Consider the following 19,413-nt stretch of genomic DNA (forward strand, 5'->3'; position numbering starts at 1 on the left):
GATCAATATTGCCTTAATTTTGAAACTATAGATATGCTCGTTTTTATCTCTTGTCATATGAAAGGCTAAGATAAAGTACATTGGCATAGCTTTTTGAGACATGGAAATTAATGAAAAAGATGATACTTCTGAACCACTACTTCGAGATCTGATTTCACAATGTTGTAATTAATGGTAGTAAGCCCCGAGGGAGGGGGGGTTGGCACTTAAGCAATATGTAAGGTGGCACGTGCAATCAACGGAAGGGGTTTTATATTTTTATGGAGTTACATAAAATATACATACAGAAGGGGTTTTTTAATTCAAAATATGGAAATTTCCATACATAAGGGATACTTTTATTAGTTCAAAATTTATAAAAGGGGTGTGTATAAGTCATAAAAATTCGTAGGTTGGTGTTTTTGTTGATACCCCTTAATCACACGTACTATAAAGGACTTTTACATAGTGACCCCCCCCCCAACCCTACCACCCCGCCCCCCCTTCCCCGAGTAGCAAACATATTAAAAGAGCCCTTTTAGTGTTTTCCACATATAGGAAATACAAAATTTTGGAAATTTTCACGCATAATGATGTTTCCATATATATGCATGTACAAAGATGACATTGATGTATATAAATTATAATATATAATGGGATACATCTCATATAATATTGGTGAAGTGGGCTAGGGGAGAGAATATATAATCGTGGAGAAATTGTTAAATAAGATTTACTGTCATCTCTCATAGAAAGTTTGCATATTACATAATGATTTATTTATTCATGTTGGAAGAAATATCAGACTTTCTAGTGTGAAATTGTTTTATATAAATTTATAATAGATGTGGGATTCATGTGATATAATATGGGTGAAGGAGGCTAGGAGAGATGATATGTAATCATGGAGCACTTGTATAATAAGATTTATTTTTCTAATGCTATCTCTCATTGAAAGTTTGCACATGACACAAAGGATTTATTTATTCACTTCGGACAAAATTTCAAACATTCTAGTGTGAAAATATTTGCAATTCTATATGTATGTAGGGGTAGTAAAATTACCCCTTGAACACATAGTATTGGATGTTTTGATATAGTGATCCCAGCCATGATAACATGCATTCTCTATCTTTTGATAGATAGAGCAATAATAATAATAATATATCTTAGTCACAAATATCATGTAATATTCAAATATCTTTATGGTTTCGAGCTCAATAATTTGAAGAAATAGAAACACTAAATACATCCAAATAGCTGAGGACAAGGGCAATGAAAAATGTTTGGTTATATTTTCCATAAGGCCAAGAGGGAACATGTTTGCAAATAATGCAATGTTCGATAGCACTTCATTTTAACATTTGCAAGGAGATTGAAATCGCACACCTATGTGAACACCCATAGTAGGGGATTTTAATGCAGCTGCCACATCCATTGGCTTTCCTAGTCTACCCAATTATTGCCCTCCAATTGCCATCATCGAAATCCCCTGACATAGGATCTTATCAAACAAGGACTCATCAAGGAGGATGTGATCCATCTTCTATGAGCATTATGTTTAAATGTTATCCTAAGGACGTTCTAACATTTAAATCGCTACCTCCAAAAATTTGTGGTGTGTTTTTACATGCTAGTTCGGGAATTGATTGGGTTCACATCATTTGATTCAAACTTACACTTAGCTCTTTATTATACATATTATAAAAATAATGTACGTTGAAATGCCAAACTTGATAGAGGCCCGGTATTCAAGCGTTGTTTGCTTGTTGATTTCTATGGTTAGGTTGTTCTTGGGTGAGCATTTCGTCTCTAAACCGAATGAGGGGCTTCATGTACTTTATATGTGTCTTCTCATTAAATGCAAGCTACATAGATGATGAGAAAGGCATAGGGCAATGGTAACCTTCTTTTGGCATATATCAAGCCATATCTCACGTGTCCGCACCAAGGATAATAAGATACCTATCTTGGGAATGCGAAATCACAGCGATTATACAAACATCAAGCCTCATGGAAGGTTGTTGTGCTCATGAAAGATGGAATAGGGATTGAGGCTAGGGTATCATCCTTGGCCCCTAAACATGGTGAGCTTGCTCATGTCATTCATCTCCTAAAGGGATGCACTACTATAAAACCCTACACAAAATATGCCCTCAAGAGGCATTAATAAAGCCCCTTACAGACAAGTCTTTTCTTTTCTCTTATATTTAAAGTTGAAATTATTGACCAAATGAATTAAATAAAAGCTTTGTATATGTGTAGAGATTGTGCAAAGCTTTTGGATTTAAAACAACCTTATGTTGTCCATGAATCCCCATCCTAGGGTTATATATTTTTTGGCTTTCCAAGGCTATTACTACATTATGGCCATCATGGAGAAGGGAACTAAGAGGAAGACGCCCTTCCGTCAATGAAGGAGAATTGGTAAGAGCCGAGTGCCCCTATTAGGACATCAATACCCGAACCTTTTGCATGAGCTTGTGGACTATACCACTACATTCCATGCACATTTCGTCCCACACATTTCTCGTCTCACACATAAAAAATCACCACCATAATGGAGTTTGGTGGGCTCACACATTCAATGCATATCGGGCTCACACACATTAAAAATACCACCATATTGGAGTATGGTCGTATCTAGATCATGATCTGATAAAATTTGGTAAATGTTTAAGTTTGGCCGACATAGCTAGATACACATCCTATATACCTTGCAGTAGATATGGGAGTGAGGCTGGACGATGCCGGAGCAAGGCATAGAGGATGGAGAGGACTTTTACACATCATATGCATTTCTACAAGGTTTGGCTTATAGGCGTCTCTAACATTTTCACATATTGAAGAATTCGCGCGGATTGTACATGTCGTACCACGTTGGTTAGTGGCACTTGCTTTGGGGATACAATTACATTAGCATCGATGCATTTTATTGCGCCGTCGTTTAAGCGCCTTTGTATTGTTTTCGGCCCTAAACTAGTTTGGGCCCAACAAAAGTGTCTCCGAATTCAAAACTAGAACTTTGTAAAGTGTAAGCCTCTTATGTAGCCTGATCACGTGTGGGGAGGAGGGGAAGGCAACTGTGCCGTTGATGCCCGTTTGCAACTTGCACGGCCCCTTTAAGCATAAAGAACGGCCTACGCTCTGCAATAGTAATGCAGAAGGAGAAACGGTACTCTATGACTGAATCGCATCTAGCTATTATCATGCCTTTTGCTGCGAGTGGAATCGCTACTCATGCAGCGCTCGAATTAAGTAGGACGCTGCTGGATAGATGTTTATTCACTCATGGGTTTTATAACGACGAGTAGCCTGACCCGTCTACGACGGGTTGGAGACCCGCTCTGCTGGGTCTCAAGGTGGGATCTTTAATTTCAAAAGAGAAATTCTGAAGTTCCAACACTGGAACCGCTTGGCTTGGCTCACTCAGTGTAATTTTGTCGAACAGCTTTCCTAAAACCCCCTCTCTGCTTTCATACATAAAAATTTGCAAGATTAAGTGCATAAAATTCATGAATTTGTTTGAATTAAACATGTTTGTATGCATATCCCCTCTCTGCTTTCATACATGGAATTTTGCAAGATTACGTGCGTAATGCATTGTATGCCAATGTAGTGCTAGATTGCAACACAATCAATTTTGGTTTATGGGATACATTAGTTTCAGTGTAAATAAATAAAATTCATGAATTTATTTGAATTAAACACGTTTGTATGCATATCCTCTCTCTGCTTTCATACATGGAACTTTGCAAGATTACGTGCGTAATGCATTGTATGCCAATGTAGTGCTAGATTGCAACACAATGAATGTTGGTTTATGGGATACATTAGTTTAAGTATAAATAAATAAAATTCATGAATTTGTTTGTATTAAACATGTTTGTATGCATATCCCCTCTTTGCTTTCATATATGGAATTTTGCAAGATTATGTGCGTAATGCATTGTATGCCAATGTAGTGCTAGATTGTAACACAATCAATCTTGGTCTATGGGGATACATTAGTTTGAGTATAAATAAATAGAATTCATGATTTTTTTTGAAATAAACGTGTTTGAGTATAAATAAATAGAATTTATGAATTTGTTTGAGTATAAACGTATATGTGCATGCTTCAATAAACACAACAAAATAAGATTTACTTAAAATTAGCATACCTAACAAAATATACGCTCTATAAAAGAGTACTACAAAATCTTACAAATTCATATATCTACATACAGAGTGTCTATATCAGGTCCCCTAAGAAAATAGACTACGTCTATGTCCCACCCCACGCACCACCACACGTGCGCGGCGTCGACCTACGCAAGGCAAAAAGGTCATTTAAGAATTATAATCATTAAATCAAGGAAAATTTAGAATTGTGTCTTAATAATACTCCACATTAATTAGAATACTTACGCTGGCGCACAGGAGTGTGTATGTGGTACATAAATGCATATACAAAGTCTCCGTTCGCCCCTCGATAAAATACATCTGTTCCCATCGGCTCCAGGTACCCAATGAAGCGCACATAGATGGTCTGGGGACTATTATTCCCAGCAAGACGCTGAGAACTCACGGCAAAATATCCAAGATTGAGACGTTCCACCCCATCATACGCTGGACCGAGGAGATTCATTGCAAAACTTGAGTCGGGAACCGCCCTAAAGGAAAATAATATCATGTTTATTCACTTATATATGTAACCTAAGTAGCTTTCACCTATATGAAAAAAAATAATAAATAAATAAATATATATATAGGTTATCTACCCAATAAAGCTCTCCAACTCCAAGATGTCAACCAATAGCTGGGCGCGCACCCCAGCTCTCCAACCATCGGGATCTGTATATTCCTAAAGGTAAATGACTATACTATTAAATAAGTCAACTTAGCAACTGACTACTACACAATTATGTACCTGCTACCTGTACAGTTGTCTCGGTGGTGAATGTAAATGACGCTGCCATCCTATCATATCATATTACAATAACAATACATATCATATTACAGTAACAATAGATGTGTCAACATAAATATAGAGAAGAAATTAAAAGGCTTCACCAAGCCACAAATTAAAAAGAAAATTAGTTATAGTACATTTGATAATCCATAATTTGAAGAAAAAATAACAATGCGTGAACCCATAAAACTCACAAAAATCATACATTGTCAAAATTCTAGAGACGACATTGTTTGAATGGAATATGAAATGAGCTCATGAAAATTATACAAAAATAGTCATCACCAATTTTTAATCCACACTTCAAAGGCTTACAATTGATAGACCTTTGATTGCCTAAAAGAACACAACGATACAAAAAAGACTGTGAAAATTTATCACCCACCAAAGTCTGAAGAGGCTTTCAAAGAGCATTGGCATACTGCTAGGTTCTTCTTGATGCCAATTGTAAAACCTCTTTGTATACAACATTTGTGGTACAACTCATTTCAGCATCCTCATCACTAACTCGATCCACACTCTCTGGAAGGAATACTTTGACTGCATTTGATGATCGGACACGCGAGAAAGCCACGTATAATTGCCCGTGACTAAACACCGGTGTCGCCAAGTATAAGCCTAGGATAGACATTGTTTGGCCCTGTGCCTTGTTTATCGTCATGCCAAATGCTAGCCGAACAGGAAATTGCCTTCTTCTCATATCGAATGGAAGTTTCAAGTTACTGGGAATGAAAGTTACTCTTGGAATGAACATCCTATCTCCAGCATTGGTACCAGTGATAATCTCAACTTCCAATACCTTCGTGTGGAACTCTTTGCATATCAGCCGAGTCCCATTGCATAATCCTTGTCGAGGATTTAGATTGCGCAACAAAATGAGAGGAGCATTTTGTTTCAAAACCAGCCGATGAGGTGGGTATCCACCACCAAGATCGAGTGTGTTAAGATACTCTACTGCATACAAAAAAGAATCTCCACATGAGCTCTCTACTGAGTCTGCACTTAGATACTCCTTTTCCTCGCCAGGCATTGCCTTTAGTGCAGTAGCATTGACTGCATCAACTTCAAGGTTTCGAGGTGCGAGAATAGCGCGGTCTCGAAAATACGATGCATAATCCACAACCCTTGTAAGTCCTGTATACACCCACTCAATCAGACCTTCCATAGAGTTTGTCCTTAAAAGCATCTTTGATGGGATTGCAACAGTGTCTTCTCTTATATGCCTGCTAGTTCCATTTCCAATATCTAACACCCATTGTATGAATTCCTGCTCTATTGAATTATCACCTTCCTGAATAACCCGCATATTCTGTACCAGCTTCAATACCTTGATGCATCTCCAAATCCTTGAGTGGCACAATGTAGAATTGACAATATCTTCTCGTCTTGCCTTGGGAATAACTGGCAAGACCTGCCTAAAATCCCCCCCTAACAACACCACCTTTCCACCAAACAGTTGGTCATTTGACATGATATCTTGCAGCGTCCTATCCAGTGCCTCAAATGCGAATCGATGAGTCATAGGTGCCTCATCCCATATTATCAACTTTGCTATCTTCAGAACATCTGCAAGATGACTGTTAACCTTTATATTGCAACTGCTGGTGGCATCCAAATCCAGTGGTATCTTGAACCGCGAGTGTGCTGTGCGTCCATTACTTAGTAACAACGCTGCAATCCCAGAAGAAGCGCATGCTAAAGCGACATGCCTCTCCCCACGCAACCTAGAAAGCAAACAATTGTATAGGAAAGTCTTTCCAGATCCTCCTGGACCATCAAGAAAAAACATCGCACCAACATTTGCATAGACCGCTGCCAGAATCTGATCGAAGGCAGTCCGCTGGCAATGATTTAAGGTACTTTCCATCTGTTGACCAAGTCGTGCCTCACTCTCAAAATCAAACATTCTTTCTTCTTGCAATAGAACATTTGTAGCTGCCAATACACATGATCTATCCAAGGTAGGCAATCCATCAAACTCTACCAACCTTCTCCCATGTTGTTGGAGAATATGCTCCAAGTGCCATAGAGCCTCCTTCCGTGCCAATCCACGACGGTCAACCATACTTGATTCGAATGCATGGAAGAAATCATCCGATAGATCGTCTGAGAATCTTTCCCACAAAATTCCTGGAGATGTTGGCTCACAAAAAATCAAAATTGCAACAAAAAGGTGCCTCAACTGTGTGCTATTTTGATGTAAAACGGCCTCTTGCATGCAGATAAACCATTCCTCATCACTTTCCAATAACCCTCTAGCTATACATGCTGCCTTGAAAGTAGGGTAAACTTGCCCATCAAAAGTGCGCAAGTCATCAAAACACTTACAACCCTTGCAAACGTTAAGTAGCATACGCATGAAATATAATTCACCAGTAGATGGAGAAATGTTATACATCCGACCAATGCTATTGCCCTGCCTTCTTCTAGACCACTTTTTATTGGATTTGTTCCAAACCATCTCGCATGGAAAGTCACTGTAAAGCAAATTATCTGCATCATGTTGCAATCGGTTGTAAGTGAACCATTCTGTGAGGCTGGTCTTTCTGTTCTGTTCCCTATCGACCACATTGTGCAAATCATCATCATCTCTGAATATCACATTATTCAACATCGGAAGATGGACTTGCAACCTTTGTACATCTGGCTTTTCATCATGCATATCATACTCATAAATGCGCCAGCATGCTTCTGATGCTGATACATAACGTGAATCTAGGTAATAGTTTATCTCATCAATTCCACAATCAACTGGGTTGTGTAGTTGTCCTTGTCCTTCCACACGATTTATCTGCATCCTGATGGTTGCTCTGTCATGTCCCTTATACACGTATTTATATAAATACTTGACTGCAGTAATTGTGGAACAAATTTCAACGTTGATATGTGCCTTGTACTTCATAGAGAGGAAAGGATTGAATGGCACAATCCAACGATTATCCACTATACCCTCTTTCACCCGTATCTTTCTACCATCATCTCGACGCATGTAGATAGGGTAACCATCGTTACCCACCACAGTAGACTGAGAGAAGGGACGTGGATAGTGACGACTACATTTGCCATCAAACATGCAAGGAGCAGAGACATTAAGTACACCACATGGGCCATGAACATTGCATTGTGCAATAATCTCATGCAACTCAGGGAAAAGGGTTTTATCTGGAACTTCTGCACATACCAATTGATCATAGTGACCAACCTGAGTAGGTTTGAATGCACCTTCCAAAATCAATAGTATGTGTGAGTGTGGAAGACCTCTCTTTTGAAACTCAATCACACATACGTACCCAGCAACTTTTCCAAACAAATCATGCTTTATAATCGACTGTATCAGATCCTTGTGTTTTTGATAAAATACACGGGTTGTCAAATCCGGGCGATCTTGTGCTCTTTGACCTGGCAACAATCCTTCAGATATTTCTGACCATTTTGGGTTGCAGGTGAAGGTAATAAACAAATCTGGTTTACCCTTTTTTCTCACAATTGCCATTGCATCCTGGTATAACTGGCACATATACCGCGGTCCTCCTGTAAAAGAGGATGGCAACACAACTCTATGTCCGACAGCATTGCCCAATACATTATGGACCGCATCAGCTGCGTTTAGCATGTCCATCAATCCTTGATAAACTTCTGCACGTAAAGAAGATTGATTGTTACGTATCCACACCAATCTGGACTCTTCCATACTACTATATGCATCAACAATATATTGTTGCAATAATCTCCCCCCTTGTAGAAGGCACGCACTTGTATCAGGCCTTACCTGCAGACGGTACGCATAATACTGTCTCTGTGTCACACAATTTTTCCTTTGTACATCATGTAATGATACGTGAGTAGGAACATCTCTATAAGGAATATATAAATGCCATCCATCCTCCCCTCGGGGAAATAGAAGAACATACATGAGAGACATGTATGATCGATGCAAATTTGATATTCTGGTTATCAATCCATTGCGTCTTAAAAACTGGATGTCTCGATTCCCAACATCAGAATCATCCCCTTGCCCTGGCATGATAGCAGCAACCTCGCTAGCTATTGGGACCAAGTACTGTCTTGAGGTTGACCGGCTCTCACAAATTACCATCTTCAAGTTTGCATGTGGATTTCTTCTCAATACTTCCCCCACAGCAACCAGTGCATTGGCATACGGATTGCATTCATGCATCATCCTTTGCAACAATTCCAAAATGCCAAGATTCAAACCAGGCATCCCATCCAAACGGTTTTGCAACTCATGATCTGTATCATGGACATATAATTGTGCAAACCGTGGAAGCTCCTGTCTAGACTCATCAGGTAGCAAACTCCCAACACGATGATACACTGTGCCGTGAATCCGAAAATTATGTATACCACTATTCCCAGAAAACATTTGATCAACTTGGGCTCCCAATGAGGCAAACGCCATGACACTATTATAGGCTCTTATATTATCCTTAAATGATCTGCTTCTAGCGTCACTTCCATGAAGTAGAACTTTTAAAATCTCTGGTGGATCTTCCAATGGCAACAATGACACACGGCCAACTTTACAACAATACTTTCCCACAACCCGATGCATACTTCTGGTCTCTTGCTTCCACAATTGAGCATGACAAAAACTGCATATGCAATCCATACCTCCAAGTGAATGAACAACAGGACTATTGAAAACCAATGGATACAAAGATGGGTGCCCTATGTCATCCCTTAATGGAAATCGATGCAGGATAGATAGGATCCCCCTAGACCCTAAACATGCATTCCTATTGCTGCCAACAACATGCTCTCGTGCCCTTGATTGCCCATAATCTCTAACTGCATCCAATTGAATTGTTGTACCTATTACTGGAGCATCTATTGTATTTCTTCCCCCAACAACACAATGCTGCACATTCGGTGCACCATTGGGGCAAAAAGTAGATTCTGCTGGCTCTAGAAAGTGAGAATCCATGCTTGCATGTGGCTGCACTCTCACACTTCTAATTGCAGTACAAAAAACATTCCCTTCTCTAAGACTATCAGCAAACTCCGTACTCATACATTCCATAGTTGTACTTGTACCTTGCTTTTTGAGCATTGTTCTCTGCCTAGCAACATTGCGACGTGCCTTACGTGTTGAACGCAATAAACTTCTCTTATCAAGAGAAGTTAAATTATCTACATTCCATTGTATATCATTATGTCCCTGCATTTGATTATGTTGTCTGCAATGAACAACCTCTACAATTGGCTCCATGTGTCTAAAACCTTGTTTTTTCAACATTGTTCTCTGTCTGGCAATACTGCGACGCGCCGTGCGTGTTGAATCCCATAATTTTCTCCTATGACAACTTGTTTCTTTTGCCATTGTCTGTTTATGAACAGAACTATATATATCTTATTCTCTCTCTCTCTCTCTCTCTCTCTCTCTCTCTATATATATATATATATATAAGGTTTGGGATTTATGGCATATAAGGCAAAGGATTAAATTGTCAATCAAATAAATGGAGTGTACATGGACTCATTTGGTAGAAGTAATGATGCATGCCAAATGGAGTCAACTAATAGAAATATTCATGCATGCTAAATGGAATGCTTGACAATGCAAAATGCAAAAATAGCCTATAACTTCCTATTGTAATTTCGTAGCATGAAGCTTTCACCTTTTCGCTTAAGATATGCATCCATGAAACATATGTAGGTGTAAATGCTTTGTGGGTATGAGTGCATGCACATGAGTGCATAATTGCATGCATATATGTGTAAATTCATGCAAACATATGTATGGAAAGACTCAATGCCATGTATGTAGATGCAACCTAAAGAATATGATGATCAGACATTCTTGTAACATGTATTCTAGTAAATACAAAGATTGGGAACTAAGATGAACAACATAAGGGTGTGAGTACATGAACATGAGCAATATATGTAGGTAAGTTGTGTGTATGTATGTATCTACATGCATGACATACGCTAATATCATAATTAAATATGTACTCAAAAAGAGAGCACATTAAATAAATGTATCTGAAGGACTTAGGATCATTCAAGGTTACTCACATATATTTCACTCATCAATCTTTCTTCCTTACCTTCCATGACATATAACGATACTCCATCAATTGTAGCTCATAGATATCCATGTATTTCTATTTACATTAATTTGACTTACATTGCCACATATATCAAATAAAGATAAGAAAGCTCAAAAAAATTTATTATTGCAATTGAAAACCAAATACAGAAGTTTTGTGTGGTAGGCACAAAAGGCTATCCTACTAAATAACTTAAGATTGACCCCAATATGCAAATAACATAGAAGAACTTTGCGATGCTTTACAAAAAGCAATATAGAAGTCCCAAAACCATCTCAATTTTCATGAGCTGTAATGCGCTCCAACTTACGGCTCATCCTTGTCATCAAGGCTGTTAGCCTCTTCAAACCAATTTTGAATGTTGACACCTCGGTGCACAATAGATCAACTTGCTCTTTTAGCTTGTCAACTTGCAACCTACATCCTCTATCACATACTACTGAGCCTTCTTCACCCCCCCCTAAAAGTTGTCGTACATATTGGTTCGTGTCATTTACATTATTCTCAATATGAGCAATCCTCTCAATGAGAGTTTCAGAGGATGCACCCCTACCCTCTGTTACCACTCCATCATTTTCAGGATGGACTTCTCTCCATAAGGATGTTAGATATCTTGTATTCATAGCATTCACATCACCATTATGCTCGCATACATTTTGAATGGACTTCAAAGGACGCATAATAGAGAGACCATATCGCCTTGAAGATGACAGACACTTCCTTGCATACTTTTTTGCACGGGTGGAAGGTCCTGCACGGGTGGAAGGTCCCTCCCCTCTAAGACGTTTCATTATAGCAAAAGTGCGATGTTCATGGATGGACTTAACAGTAACACCATTTTGTTTGGCGAAGCACTTAGCTGTCTGATTTGTCCCACCAGTGGAAGCCCTCGCTCTTGCCACTCGTTTCATTGCACGAAGGCTTCGTCGTTCATGAAAAGATGACACGACAATGTCAGAAATCGTAGAACTCTCTGCCCTTGCAACTTGTTGCATTTCACACACACTTCGTCGTTCACAAAAGGACGGCACCACAATGCCAGAAATTTCCTCTTCAATGTGGGGAACAATGGCAGAAGTCATCCTTGCAAACTGCGGCCGAAACAAAATAGAAACACATTTTTAGGGATGTATATTGACTCATTTGTCAAACTGCATTAGACTCAAGGCTTTAAAGATTGAGACAAATCCTATACATCTATCAAAGCCTCCTACATTGGATCCTTAATTGATGCTGAACTCCCTATTGAAGAAGGGCATCTCCTTTAAGCTATGATGCAAGCTACACCATTTTGCAAACGCTTCTTCTACCTCCCATCCTCATCTACAGGGACATTCCCAAGGTCTACATGCCCCCCAACAACGTCCTTCTCCCTCTCACCCCTCCTGACAGATTTGGCAACCCAAACCTGCTCTTTGAGCAACATCATGGCTTTCTCATCAACAGCCACAAACAAACTTTTCAACCCTACTACCTTCCCCACGAATCATCATGCACCAAGTCTAATTACCAACACTGCCTAAAATTTATGGAACGCCCACCACCATTGGCTTTGGACACATTTCTATCTATTCCTAGACATCTATCAAAGTCTCCTATATTGGATGCTTAATTAATGCTGAACTCCCTATTGAAGAATCTTCATCTCCTTTAAGCTATGATGCAAGCTATATTGATTTACAAACGCTTCTTTTACCTCCCATACTCATCTACAGGGACATTCCCAAGGTCTATATGCCCCGAACAATGTCCTTCTCCCTCTCAATCCTACAACCCAAACCTGCTCTCTAAGCTACATCATGCCTTTCTCATCAACGGCCACAAACAAACTTTTCAACCCTACTACCTTCCCCACGAATCATCCCTCCCCCCCCTCCTCTCCCCCCGAAATAAATGCTTCTCTTTTTGCTTTCTCCTTGTGGTGCAACTACTCTTGAACTCTCCATCACCTCTCCTCACCATCACCTTCTTGCCCATATGGGATTTACTGCCTCAAGGAATACACCTTATTATTTCTCACCATTAGCCCCTAACCTATTGCCCTACATTATAACACATTCTCAATGAAGGTTTGTCCTTATAAAGTATAAGAAATGTCGATCATTATTGCCCATTTCATGCATTTTTTTAAAGATATGGCAATATGTCAAACATACATCCCTCCCCCCCCTCTCCCCCCGAAAATCTAGAGACCATACTAAAAAAAAGCCGTTAAAAATATTATTATCTAAAAATGCCATAAATGTTTTTGTTTTAAAAACATATTAAAATCTAAATCTCTCCCTCTCTCTCTCTCCACATTCAAGAACATGTCCACATATTAATGTTTTCATAAGATGTTTTCAAAACAATAAAAACATGTTCTTGAATGTGGAGAGAGAGAGAGAGAGAGAGAGAGAGAGAGAGAGAGAGAGCATGCTAAAAAAAAGACTATGCCTTGTTCCCAAGGAGAGCTCGATCGATTCCGTCCGCTCGAGGCAAGATTCCGTCTGCTAGAGGGAGAGCTGGCACTTCAACTGGGCAGCTGTCAATAAAACATGTTTGCATAACATTAAAAAAATAACAATTATTATTGAAGCAAATTAAAAACATGGGGTCTATGGTTTTTAATGTCTTAGCAGAGCATGCTAAGGCATGCTCTGCTAAGACATTAAAAATATTAGTATCTAAAAATGCCTTAGCATGCTCTCTCTCTCTCTCCACATTCAAGACATGTTTATGGTATGTTTATAGTACGTTAAAAATATTAGTATCAAAAAATGCCATAAATGTTTTTGTTTTAAAAACGTATTAAAATCTAAATCTCTCTCTCCCTCTCTCCACATTCAAGAACATGTTCACATATTAATGTTTTCAAAAGATGTTTGCAAAACAATAAAAATATGTTCTTGAATGTGGGAACATGTGAATGTGGGGACATGTTCTTGAATGTGGAGAGAGAGAGAGAAACATGTTGAAACATTATTAGTATTAATTATTATTATCAAATTGATTCATTAAAAGCATCTTTAAAAATAGTATCTTAAAAACATAATAAATTTCTCTTTTAGATTAAAAATAGTATCTTAAAACCATACTATAATTATATTTAAAATAATTATAAAAATATATTATTAAAACGTTGAAAATAGTATCTAAAAATGCCATAAATGTTTCTAACATGGTAAAATCTTATAAAAATATATGATTAAAATCATCTTGAAACATGTTTTCAAAACATTAGAAATATTAATTGCTTCATTAAAAACATCTTAAAAATTAGTATCTTAAAAATTAGAAATTTCTATTTTAGATTAAATTTATTATCTTAAAAACATACTATAATATTATTATGTTAAATGATTATGGAACTAATATGATCATAAAATATCTAAAAATTTCTCTTTTAGATTAAAAATAGTATCTTAAAACCATACTATAATTATATTTAAAATAATTATAAAAATATATTATTAAAACGTTGAAAATAGTATCTAAAAATGCCATAAATGTTTCTAACATGGTAAAATCTTATAAAAATATATGATTAAAATCATCTTGAAACATGTTTTCAAAACATTAGAAATATTAATTGCTTCATTAAAAACATCTTAAAAATTAGAAATTTTTATTTTAGATTAAATTTATTATCTTAAAAACATACTATAATATTATTATTGTTATATGATCATAAAATGTCTAAAAATATATTATTAAAGCATTAAAAATATTAGTATCTAAAAAGTGCCATAAATGTTTTAACATGCTAAAAAATGCTATTAAAACGTTAAACATATTAAAATCTCTCTCTCTCTCTCTCTGTTTCACTCTCTCTCTCTTTCTCTCTCTCTCTCTCTCTCCACATTCAAGACATGTTTATATTATGCTAAAAATATTAGTATCTAAAAGTGCCATAAATTTTTTCATTTTTAAATCAAAATCTCTCTCTCTCTCTCTCTCTCTCTCTCTCTTTGTTTTTATCCTCTCTCTCTCTCTCTCTCTACATTTTTATCCCTATCTCTCTCTCTCTCTACGTTTTTATCCCTATCCCTATCTCTCTCTCTCTCTACATTTTTCTCTAGGGATAAAAACGGAGAGAGAGAGAGCAAAACGTAGAGATCTCTCTCTCTCTCTACGTTTTTATCCCTATATCTCTCTCTCTCTACGTTTTGCTCTAGGTATAAAAACGTAGAGAGAGAGAGTAAAACGTAGAGAGAGAGAGATAGGGATAAAAACGTAGAGAGTGAGAGAGAGAGAGAGTTTTTAAAAAATTATCCTAAAAACGTAGAGAGTAAGAGAGAGAGAGAGAGAGCATGCACTGATGTAAAAAGAAAGACTATGCCTTTTTTCCAATGGAACATAGGAGAGCTTGATTGATTCCGTCCGCTCCAACCAAGATTCCGTCTGTCAAGATGTCAAGAGACTCCAGAAATCTGTCAAGATGTGGAAGGGGACGATCACTGTCAGGTGGGTGTCGGAAGAACAGAGGGCACGTAGGTGTCGGAAGAACAGAGGTGGCGCGCGTGTTGTCAGGCGCGAGGTGAAACGAAGGGGAGGCGAATCGGAGTTAGAACGGAGGGGAGGCGGGAGTCGGAACGGCCATGGACGGAGTGAGATGGGGAATTTGGAGGAGGTTGGAGCAGGGGCGGCGAAAGTGGAGGAGGTTGGAGTGAGAGGCGACTCTGAAGAGCTGGAGAGTGCCCAGGTGGGTTGGCGCGCCGCGCAGTCGTTCAAAACCCCGCCGCCATGCATTTACAGCACAGTGCACCTGCAACAGCCGCCAACCTCGGGTCCTCATGAATGATACCAATCCGTGCACCCTCTGTGCACTGCCTCCACGATGTCTCTCTGCTCCCACGCTGGGCGACGCCATGTGGCAACTCGAAGCCTCCCTATCCTCCACGCCGCCATGCCACCTGGTGTTGCTCTCGAAGTTCACGTCATGCCCCATCTAGTCTACCTGCACTCTGGTCCGCGCAGTGTCTGGCAGTCTGCCTCTGCCATGCATCGATTTTCGCGCGCGGTGCACACTGCACTGCAAGCTCTGCAAGCTGACGCGATGGCTCTGGAAGACTGCGTGTCCCTCGCTGACGGCCCCTCGCATGGTGCCACGTGTGCAGCCAGAGTTACTCCAGCCGTCGCCCCATTTACTCCAGCCTCTGCCACTGACTAATCTGCCCCCACTCTGGTCCGCGCAATGTCTGGCAGTCTGCTGCCTCTGCCAGACACTGCCTCTGCCAACCCTCGCTGCGTGGTCGCCATATCCCCGAACCTCCCGCGAGCGACCATATCCCCGAGCCTTCTCTGCGTGGTCGCCATCTTTTATATCTCTAATTAATCTCTCCACCCCTTCCGGACCTCCCGCGAGCCTCCCTCCTCTCACCGGACCTCCCGCGAGCCTCCCTCCTCTCACGTACGGGATACTTCGCCGTAAGAGATATAAGAGATAAGAGATGCTCTCAAACAGTAACGAAAGAAAAGCAGGCCGCTACCTTAGCAGTAAACCTGTAGCTACTTTTGCAATAATCCCTCTCTCTCGATGAACAGTTTGTCGATTACGTACAGCCTACACATTGCAATGTGCTTGCTCATTCCTCTTCTATCCAGCGTTTCCTCGACTCTCCCTTCTCTTACCCATCCTCAGATCAGTCCGTCGCTTCTGTTTGTTCCGCGTACCCATCATCTCATCACCCCTTCCTAGATTTTCTCTCCTCCCGTTCTCTTTTTATTTATAGCCATACATTTTGAGCACCCTTTACCTGCCCAATACCGTCGAACCCCTCTAATATATCTGCCTGCAAGGTTGGAGGAACGAACAGTCTCGACGTCTGCAAGGTAAGATAGGCTTTCCGTCAGCTCTGGACTCTACTCCGATTAGTAGCTTCCGATCTGTTTACGTGGGCGGTTCTCAAACTCCTGTGCGAGAGATCCGGAAGTACACGCCTTTGAGATCGTTCATTTGCTGCCCTTGGAAAGACGTTCGATTGCCTTCATCTATTCGAGCCGGAGAATCCCGGCCATGGTTCTCCTGAGAAATGGCATGCGATGACCTCACTCTCATTCGTGTCACTGTAGTAGTGCTCCGTAAGTTATAGGATCGACAGAGGAAAAGGCAAGTGGCTGAAACTGGCTTGCCTTGGTGAGCTAGAAGCTCATTCAATGGATAACATCTCTTTTCTAGCACACGGACGAGGTTCATCTTGGCATTTTGGGTGTTAAGATATGGGAGTGTAGTGGCTGGAGAGCAATATAGTAGAGGCCGCTTGGGTAACGCGGTGCACAACCCTTTGGATTTTGCAGCAAAGAGTTTGCATTGACGACTGACGATAGATTTGGGACCTTTTCTTATTACACTCCATGGATGACGTGTAGATGGGCAAATCCAAAAAGAGGCTGCTTCCAGCTGCAGTTGAGGAGGTTCCTGGACGAAGCTATACAGACGTCGCTCCACCACAAAGGAAGCGAGGCAGGCCTCGGAAGGTCGTCCATGAAGAGGTGAAAGCAGAGGGGCAGGATACTCCAGATGCCCAGAACCCCAAGACGACTGGGCATGACGGGAGCAAACAGACCGAAGGTTCATCGGCCGGTGCAGAGAAGGACCAAGAAAACGTGAAAGGCAGTTCCGATGATGAACCTCCCAAGCCCAAGCCCGAGCCTGTGACCAAGAGGGAGTCAAGTAGACGCAAAAGCGAGCCTAGACGTGCAGCACAGTCATGAACTACCGATCATGGGCCCTTCGAAGGTGCACATACCACCTCCCAAATTGTTTTTCAAATCCGAGAGTCGAGACGGGCCGCAGGAATTATTGGGCTAGCTCGATCTTCTGTCTCCGATAGAGTCCAGTTTTGGGAACCGAAGCATGGTGATTTTTATCAATCAAATTGGTAAGCTGCAGCTTATATCAACGTACTCAGGTCAGTTTGTATCGGAATGTGGAATGAAGGTTTTCTTCAGAATTTGTCTTTTTAGCTCATACGGCAGGAGGAGGAGGATGAAGTAAACCATAAGACTTCTTGCACATCAATGTTGTCACCTACCTTCTCTGCAAAATTCTTATTAGCTTTTATCTTCCAGCAAGTTCGCCCGAAGCTCTTCGTTCTATTGTCGATCTATGTGCCATGGTATGGACTGGCTTGTCTCCTCCGGTTTGAATTTGACCATAGTGTAGATATGGCAAATCAAGCGGTTCGTGGATTATCCAGTCTTCTGAAGTTCCAGCATCTTCTGATGGTGGTTTCACATAGCACACAGAACCGCGAGTCGTTGTAAATGGGATTGCAACGATTTCCTTCTCGAGAAATGATAATAATAACTTTGAGCGTTTTTCGTTTGTCCTTAGTATATCATTCCCATTCACGTTGTAGTGTTTTCCAAAGCATAGTCTGTAAGTCACAAGACGTTATCATATTTTTGTAGACTATCCTATACCTTACTTTAATAGTGCTTCAACTGAAACTAATTTTTCTGTGAGTAGGGAGACATACTCGAATAAACAGCTCTAGGATAGCTCTCAAAATGCTAGACCACTATGTTCTAGATTCTAGTGTCAAATGGTTTTTTTCAAAGTTACCACTCCCTTAAACTTTTAGTTCTAAATTGGTGTTTCCCCCATATTTTTTGAATTAATAGAGACACAGGCATATGTAAATTGGTCATTGGGAATAGGAAATTTTGAATAGCTATTTCTCATTTTTAGGCATTGATTATGCCTTGTTATTTTGCTTTCCAAGTTATTTACATACTATTTTATTTTTCAATTATTACATCTTAAGCTTGAGATTAGAAAGATGTGCATAAATATGATGAATGTAAGATACGAATAAATAGAAGAAGAAATTGTAATTTGGACTTGCTAAGAGGCTATGCTTATGGTACTTTTATCCCTATACTTCTTGAACAGAACTTACTTCGAAAATCAAACAAATCTACATATTGGAGTTCATAAATAAGAGCTATTTGACCCTACTAATCAATATTCGTTACTATGGAAGAACTGACATATTTCTACATACATAAGCAAGAATCTATGGCAATTGATTTACTCCACAGCCCAACGAGGAAGTTGTTTACACAAATGTGGCATTGCCTTATGACAAGATGGTCTAATATGACGAGAATATGACCAAACATTATCGTTCCATGGACCTAATGATGGATCACATTAATTAAATCTTTGACTCAAATCTAGTTTTGGTGTTCCTAGCATTGGAAGTACTATCACAAAAAGTGCTCATCATTTTCTCACTCTTGACCTTTGGGAAGCTTTAGTCATTACTTTCCACATCTCATTGCACACCTACCATCTCATGTTCTATTTAAAGCACTCATTTGTGGCATTAATACTACACCTATCACTTCGATTGCTTCCTCATTTGTGGCACCTACCATCTCATGCTCTATTTAAAGCACTCATTTGTGGCATTAATA

General features: G+C 39.6%; 1 protein-coding gene across 1 annotated transcript; it reads left to right on the top strand.

Moving 5' to 3' along the window:
* The first annotated feature begins 16,599 nt into the window (after window positions 1–16,599).
* Window positions 16,600–18,066, top strand: LOC147880528 (uncharacterized). The gene is made up of 2 exons (XM_087371315.1): window positions 16,600–16,821; window positions 17,359–18,066. The coding sequence occupies exon 2, from the start codon at window positions 17,359–17,361 to the stop codon at window positions 17,701–17,703; it is 345 nt and encodes a 114-aa protein (XP_087227441.1). The 5' UTR covers window positions 16,600–16,821; the 3' UTR covers window positions 17,704–18,066.
* Window positions 18,067–19,413: the final 1,347 nt, after the last annotated feature.

This window comes from Dipteris shenzhenensis, chromosome 32 (genome assembly GCF_047967505.1).
Source record: "Dipteris shenzhenensis isolate YYH24624 ecotype China chromosome 32, Dip_SZ_1.0, whole genome shotgun sequence".
Taxonomy (NCBI): domain Eukaryota; kingdom Viridiplantae; phylum Streptophyta; class Polypodiopsida; order Gleicheniales; family Dipteridaceae; genus Dipteris; species Dipteris shenzhenensis.